The sequence below is a fragment of the Lycium barbarum genome, chromosome 10 (genome assembly GCF_019175385.1).
Source record: "Lycium barbarum isolate Lr01 chromosome 10, ASM1917538v2, whole genome shotgun sequence".
Lineage (NCBI taxonomy): Eukaryota > Viridiplantae > Streptophyta > Magnoliopsida > Solanales > Solanaceae > Lycium > Lycium barbarum.
Window position 1 is genome coordinate 26906040 of NC_083346.1, and position 8411 is coordinate 26914450.

The 8411-nt window shown below is 33.0% G+C and overlaps 1 protein-coding gene across 1 annotated transcript; it reads right to left on the reverse strand.

The window, feature by feature from the left end:
- Positions 1 to 887: 887 nt before the first annotated feature.
- LOC132614707 (uncharacterized) lies at positions 888 to 4206 on the reverse strand. Its single transcript, XM_060329236.1, has 5 exons — positions 4008 to 4206; positions 2881 to 2932; positions 2464 to 2522; positions 1772 to 1823; positions 888 to 1250 (listed from the first exon to the last, which is right to left on the reverse strand). The coding sequence occupies exons 1-5, from the start codon at positions 4067 to 4069 to the stop codon at positions 1158 to 1160; spliced, it is 318 nt and encodes a 105-aa protein (XP_060185219.1). The 5' UTR covers positions 4070 to 4206; the 3' UTR covers positions 888 to 1157.
- Positions 4207 to 8411: the final 4205 nt, after the last annotated feature.

Consider the following 8411-nt stretch of genomic DNA (forward strand, 5'->3'; position numbering starts at 1 on the left):
TCCTCCATCTCTAGCGAACCATAAGAAAACTTACCAATAACAGCATATTGTAGTTTTTGCATGAGTTCCATTTGCTCCACTTCTTTTTGTTTCCAACGTAAGATTGGTACTCCATTGCAATATGAAATAGGTTTCAAAGTAATATTTGATGTAGGGTTAGGGTTCTACATGGGATTCATAGTAGTAGGCTTGAAAAATTCATTATACTTGAGTTTGGGTAATTCCGGTGGTGCATGAACAATGTCCATGGTAGGCTTATGATTGGTAGAAACCTAGCCAGTCCCCTGAGAAGACTGACCAGTGGACATGGTGGTCATCCCTCCAGTGATGGCTAAGAAAGTATTAGGGTTGGCATATAGAGTTTTAGGAGAGAGAAGAGAGCTTTTTGCAATTTTCAACTACTTAAAGAAACTGAAAATGTGCTTACAAAAGATTTTGTGGCACCGGATTAATGTCTTTAAAAACATAAAATGATACAAATAACACAAGCATATCAAGAACACAAATCATAAAGAGATACCATACATAGAAAGATATCTGCACATTAGCTAATTGGAAAGTTTACAACCAAGAGTTGCTAGGCATGTAAATGGTATAAATACCAAATTTACAGCCAAATTATTTTCTGAAAATAAAATAAGTAAAATGCTCGGACCCTTCGAGGTTTGTTATTTATTCTCTTTTCTCTGCATCGTTATGGGAGCACCGTCTCTGAAAACAACAAATATAAATATTACAATTAGAAATTAAATCAAGCATTTTATGTTAATAGAAAATCATTAAGAAATGAAAATAATTAATGAGATTCAAACCCTAGAACTCTTTCTGCACGACGCTGTTGCTGCCTAATTTGACTCACCTCTCTTTGCATCGACTGTGAGAATGAAAAAATGTGAAGTTAACATAGATGATAATTATTTTTGTGTAATAAATGATAGAAATTATGGAAGTATAATCATTACCTCAAGCCTGGAGTTGAATTGAGACGCATGTAAGTGTGGGACATGATAAAAATAAAATAGAATGTCATTAGTATTAAGAATTATTACGACTACAATATGGTATATTTACATGACAAAATAAAATAGAGCATTATTAGTGTTTATCGCATCTGGACTATAGATTTCATTAGCAGTATAGTGTTTATAATGAAATATCTATAAATAAATGAAAGAGAGAAAAAGAACGAACCAGCCTTCTCTAGCAAGTTGAAAAACAAATGCATATTGTGACATCCTTTGGAGATAAACCTGTTCATATTTTGTGTATATAACATAAATCAGATACAAAAATAATGCACATATAATACAATATCCACCAACATTTTGTTACTCATTGCTTCTCAAATGAAAGCATTGACATAAAAAGATATAACTATGAGAAAATTGTGCTTTTTAAGATTTTCCATGTAAAAATATGATCCGTGAATTGTATCTATAATTAACTAAAAACACAAAAACGTTTTAGAAATTATAATTTTGCTATTACCTAGTCTAAAACTAGGTCTCTTCCATATATATAATCAAAACACTTATCAACCTTTAGGTATATATTTTCAATAATCGGTCGAGTTTTAATGAAAGTTCTTCTAAATTGACAGTTAGCAAGCTAAAAACCAAATTAATGATCTAGGTGAATTCAATTATTTCTACAAGTTAAATAATGCCATTTTTGACAAGTTAAAAATCATTAAGAATATGCATATCTAATCCTTTTTCCAATAAAAACAAGAAAAGTAAAAATGAATTCAATGACTAGTATAAGGGTTAACCTGTCTACGACGTGATTCAGTGGTGGTATAGTCCATATTGCTGCTAGTGATGCTACAACGTGAATAAAATCAAGTGTAAATTATTAATCTAATAAATCAAATGAAACATCTTTCATAATATAATTAGCTCGGTTATCGAAAAGAGAAAAAAAAAACATAAATGCACGCACCTCAGGAAAGAGTTCATTAATTTGAATCATTTAAAACATATTATTCCATACTAACACCGATACAATGGGAAGTTAGCACTCGTCTTCTAAATTACTCGACCATAATCTATAATTTGCAACATCACCTACGCCTGACTCATTTTCAGATACTATTTTCTATCCATACCATTTATCTTTTTAAAAATTTGTACATCTGTTAGGAAAGATATATAACAATAGCATTAATCATAAAAAATATTGTTCAAACGACTCCATTTATAACTCTGGTTAACTAACATTTCACTAAATGAAACAGTAAAAATAAATGTAGAAATAGCATTGAGACCCATGGTAGTTCGGGACATGATAAAATAAAATAGAATATATTTAGTATTTAGACTTATAATGACTACAATATTAACTTACATGATAAAATAGATAGACTATTATTTGTTTTATGTTATCTACACTATAGATTTCGTCAGAAATATAGTGTTTTTAATGAACAACTTCAAATAAATGAAAAAGAGCAAAAGAACAAACTAGGCGAGTCTTGCAAGTCGAAACATAAATGCTTGTTGTGACATCATCCGCAAGAAAACCTGTTCACGTTTTGTGTATATAACAGAATCAGATATAAAAATAATAGATAACAGAATCAGAAATAAAACTAATGTACATATAAAACAATAGCCATCAACATTCTTAAGATACATTTTTTGTAAAACATTAGATATATGTCTTCAACATGCAGCTGAGTCATAATGAAAGTTTCTTCTAAATTGGCAATTGGCAAGCTAGTAACAAAATTAATGACCTAGGTGGATTTAATTATGTCACAAGTTAAATACTGCCATGTTTTTACTAGTAAAATATCATTAGGACTTTATATATCTAATTATTTTTCCGATAAAAATAAGAAAACTAATAATAAAACTAACAACTAGTATAAGATTTAACCTGTCTGTGTCGTGATTCAATGGTGGCATAGTCCATATTGCTGCTAGTGGTGCTACAACATAGAATAAAAGCAAGTGTAAATTATAAGTCTACCAAATCAAATGAAACATCTTTTCATAATATAATTCGCTCTGTTATCTAAAAGAAAAAAGAAAAAAAGACACATATATACACAACTCAGAAAATAGTTCAGCCATACTAACACCTATGCACTTGGGAGTTAGCACTCATCTTCTTAATTACTCAACCATAAACTATAATATGTGACATCACATACACTTGACTCATTTTCTGATACTGTCAACGCATACGACTCCATTTATATCTCTTCTTAACTTAAACATTAAGAATAAATTTGGAAAAAGAATGATAAATGTTATATTTCTAAGATCCAAGATCGAATGAATTAGAAATTCTTGTATTCGAGTACATGATCGTTCGAAGCTTATTACGCAATATCAATACAATAATTATGATTTAAATAAGTAAACAAGTAAATCGAAGACTATGGAAACAAGGTACAATTTAATTACAAGGAAATAAGTCATTCAAAACTAAATACTGACTAGAAAATTAATGCTATATCAGTTGCATAAAATCGATAATGAGTCGCCATTTAATTCATCCTATGTAAGGTGAAATAAAAATCCTTTTGCATGACAATTTAAAAAAATTATTTCTTGTCCATTCTTCCACCCCATCTAACAAAATAATAGAATGTCAACCCTACCCACAAGATTTAAGCAAAAAAAGAGACATCAAGGATGTTTTTGGCATAAGGAACATCTAGAAAATAAGTCATTTTGTCAGCCAACCGCTAAAAAATATTAAAAGGGAGAAAACGAGTTTATATGTATATATATATATATATTTAGAAATAGTTTCTATATTTAAAGACTGTTAAATGGTGCGACAAAAAATCTTCTTAAAAATATTTTTCTTTGTACCAAACATAAATCAAGTGGAAAATGACATAAAAGAAAACATCTAAAAAATAAATCATTTTTCGGCAACCAAACACGAGAAAAAATTAAAGGGGAAAAATCATTTTCTACGCTTATCCTTTTTAGTAATAGTTCAAAATTTAAAGTGCTGAATAGTGAGAAAAAAATATTTTTCTTGCTCACCTTGAATGAGTGGAACTAGTGCTGCTTGAATGAGCATCAGAAGAAGCTCCATTCTCAGCCATTGCACCAATGAGAAGAACAACAAGAGACTTATAAAATGAAAAATGAGAAGTAAAGTAACTCTCTTTCTCTTGGAGTTGCTTTGATGAAAGAAATGCAAGAAAACAAGCAGATTTATACGAGATTTTTCTAGTAGTATGAGTTTTTCTTTCTTGCATGCGTTTAACAAGTGTTATTTACTCTTAGAAACTTGTCGGCAATGCATCACATGAAAGGTTCTACTCACATTGTTTTTCTCTTTTGCCTTGGCTCATTATAAAAAAAGATTTAAAAAAAGTGTTTGAGGACAAAATGCCAAGACTTTATCTTTTGGCCTTTTCTTTATTTCTCTTTACTATCACTCTCAACAAGGGATAAGTTAGCTTGAAGAAAAGTTTATCTTTTAGGGATAGAGTTGTTGAATTGATTGTAAAAATTTTAAGGCGGTACATTTATGAAAAGAAAACAGAAGGTCCGCCAACTGCTGCATTGCAATTTGACATGATTCTTTTATCAACAACATTGGTTCAAAGCTGTGTTCCTAGAAAAAGTTTAAATGATAGGTCCATGGTACTTGTGTGCTCACTAATTAATTAAAGAAATAATCAATGTTCCACATTTTCAAATTCACAGGATCTAGTACTTTTAGTAGTATGGATTGACCAAAGGAAACATACATTCAGGCTCAATTATTTATTAATTTATACTATACTAAAATTGAAAACACGTTAACTGTAAAATTGAATCACTACAATACCCATAAAGAATTCAAATAACAATATTACCCTTAAAATAAATTTATTCCTTTTCAAACAAATACAACATTTTTTAAACTTTGTATTCAAGACAACGTCTTGTATTCATTAGTTTTTTATACTTAAATAAGTTTTACCTCTATTGTGCCTGGTTAAAAAGGACCTTGTTTTCTCCAAAAATAATAGAAGGCCTCCTTATATAATCTTAAGTATTTAATGAAATTTTGTTTAATCGTTATGCTGAGACACTATCATCAGCATTTCATATGTTCTATTCATTAAAAAAAGTGTTTATGGAGGAGAACATTACTACCAAAGGGTTTGGTTTTTCGTGTATTAACATAATTAAGAATTTTGAACTCCACTCTAAGAATCATGCAATTTAACCGATAATTATGGAGGAGAACTTTACTACCAAAGGGTTTGGCTTTTGAGGTATTAATATCAGTAAGAATTATACACTCCACTCCAAGAATCCCATAAGAAAATAGGTTGCCTAGGAGAGGGAGAAACTTCTAGCTAGCTGAATTGGTAATAATTTCGGACATGGAGCAAAACCTCTATCGCTCTTCCTTCTCTCTAAATTCTTGAAAGAGAAAGCTCTGAAGAAAACTAATTACTAATGTCTTCAAAGATTGATACAAACACTGATATGATTGAAGAAGAAGCAGATTTACTCGATCGAAGCAACAACAAACCTAACACCAATCCCCTCAAAGTAAGTTACTCCGAATTTGTCAAACATAATTCATATGATGCAAATATTAACCTTATCTTTGAATGCCACTTATTCAACACAATGACCCTTACCGATGAGCATGAAAACCATACAAACCACTCAAACTTCATTACTATCATAAAACACGACAAAAAGCGACTGTATTCCAGTTGGGAACAAGCTATAATCATAAAATTAGTTGGGAAATACATGGGGTACTACCAATACAATCTCTAATAAAAAAAATGAGGTCAACAACTGAACCCATTAATCTTATTGATTTCGGCACTGACTACTACCTGATACGATTTTCCAATCCATATCTATACCACAAGGCCTTAAATAATGGGCCTTGTTTTATTGGGTCACAATACCTTACTTTTATATAGTAGATCCCTAGATTCAACCCAAATCAAAATCCCATATCCTTCACCATAATTCGGGTTAGACTACTAGAAATAGCCACAAAATACTACGACATAGAAATTCTAATAGAAATAGGAGAAACCATAGGAGAGGTACTCAAAATTGACAATTGCACCACCAATGCGATGAGGGGAAGATATGCTAGATTGTGCATATGTGCACAACTAGGAAAACAATTACCAAAATATATTATGATTGGTCATCACCTACAGGAAATTCAATACGAGGGAGGTACACAAGTATGCACAACTTGTGGCGTACTGGGACACACCGTGCATATATGACCCTATAACAAAAACGATGCAGCAGATCAGGAACAAGGAAATGCAACCATCAAAAAAGAACAATCAACGGAGAGCAAAAAACCGGCACAACCAAGACAACCGGTACAGAGGCGGAGTACCTGAGAGATCATCTTCCCAGTTCAATGGATATCCAAATCCACTCAACATTCCACACCTACTATGTCCAAGCAACATTTCTACCGGTCCAAGCAATAGTGAGTCAGCAATACTCCTACTCACCAATCCGCTTTCCCCAAGCTTATGCGGATTACTAGGAAGCATCTCACCATTACTTGGGGGGAACTTCAAACCAAACCCTCAACCGGCTTGAAACATAAACCTACTCAGATAACATGCCGTAATACTGCTCGCGAATACAAATCTACTGACACACCTCGTAAGCCGGGCTTGTACTCATACATGCAAAGCCAGTTGACACTCTAAACATTACAAGTCTAGGAGATAGGTGCACTCGAGTTAATCCAGCAGCTCAGCTTGTTTAACACCACCCAGGAGGATGCCACAGATGGGAACAACAATGGAGGCAACTTATTGCACTCATCAACGGAGAAGGAAATAGAGATGGAGCCACTGCCATTTTTTCCAGAGAACTTAGACCTTGAAGAAGACCACTAAATCCCACAAAAATAGGTGGAACACGTGGTTCCACAGTTGGATCCAGAGCTATTGTTTCATATGTCACCGGAGGAAATCAAATTTACCAAAGATTAGAAGAAGAGGATGAGGAGTTAAACTCCCTAGATCTGATACCACAGACGATAAAACTGGGCAGCTCCCTATCCTTGAGCTTGCACAAAAATGAGGGAAAATGATATATTGTGACGATTCCAAGAGAGACTCTAATAGTAGCTTTTAACATCAGAAACTTCCCCTTGACCCTACTCCACAAATATGCCCTATTAATGATACCAACCAAAACAGAAGAGGATATACCAATGGTGAAAGGAGCATTACACCCACTAATAGCCCACTTGGAGATCTCCCTAGCACACAGAGGGTGCTCGATCACCCCGTTAAACCAGAAATGAAAGGGCTTCTATGGAACTGCAGGGGTTGTAACAACCCCAATTTTTGGAGAAACTTTAAGGCAATAGTTGAATGGAACAACCCATCTATGTCTGTCCCATTGAAACAAAAATGGATAACCATGATGATCTGTTGGAATTTATCAAATTTACAGATATGTTTGAAATCCGTGCAAATGGCTTCTTTGGCGGTGTGGCGTTCATGTGGAAAAGCAATCAAGTTACCATAGATCCAGTCGCCATCACGGACCAAGGAATTCATGTGAATGTGCAGGTCAACCCATCTTCACCATCTTGGTTGCTTTCCTTAATTTATGCAAGCACACTATTTAACAATAGGATTTTTTTTATTTTTTTTTTGGGAAAACCTAAAGGCAGTAGGCAAAACAAGACAACAACCTTGACCTTGGCTTCTTTGTGGAGACTTGAATGAAGTCATCTCAACCACTGAAAAATATAGGGGTAACCCTAATAATAATAATAGAATTGCGGCTTTTATAGAATGCTTAGACAGTACGAAAATGATAGATCTGGGTTTTACCGGAAGTAAATACACCTGGACGAACAAAAGGAAAAAAGAGACAATATTATTTTAGAACACTTGGACAAATTCTTTGCAAATTATGATTGGTTGAATTATTCCTTGAAAATACTGTCACCCATCTACCGCGTACTCACTCTAACCATTGTCTTATCATTCTTAACACTGACAAAACTATAGGAAACCCAAACCTCTTTTTCAATTTGAAACCATGTGGCTTAGACTCCTAATTTCAACCCCCTTGTGGATCACCATTTGTACAATAATTTTGAATACTTTAGAACCATCACTGACTTTACCAAACATGCACGACACTAGAATAAAGAAACTTTTGGGAATATCTTCCACAGGAAAAAATCCTCTTCAAGAGAATCGCGGGCATTCAAAAAATGGACCCAAACCAAAAAAATAATTTCCACTATGACCTAGAAGGAAAGCTTATTAATGATTTTTTTTTTTAAAAAAAAATTATAGTCCCATGGGACTATTTTGTATTTATTAAATCAAAAAGGTCCAGCAGAAGTACAGAAATGCAAAAAACAAAAATGCATGGACTAAAAGTTGAAAGCTACTAAAACATGTAAAAGCCCTAAAA

Excerpts from the sequence above, each read along its gene's own strand:
- LOC132614707 (XM_060329236.1), bottom strand. The coding sequence starts at position 4,069 with ATGGCTGAGAATGGAGCTTCTTCTGATGCTCATTCAAGCAGCACTAGT. Across the intron at positions 2,523-2,880 it reads TTGAATCACGACACAGACAG|GTTTTCTTGCGGATGATGTC; the intron begins GTTAAATCTTAT and ends AAACGTGAACAG. Across the intron at positions 1,251-1,771 it reads CTGAATCACGTCGTAGACAG|GTTTATCTCCAAAGGATGTC; the intron begins GTTAACCCTTAT and ends AAATATGAACAG.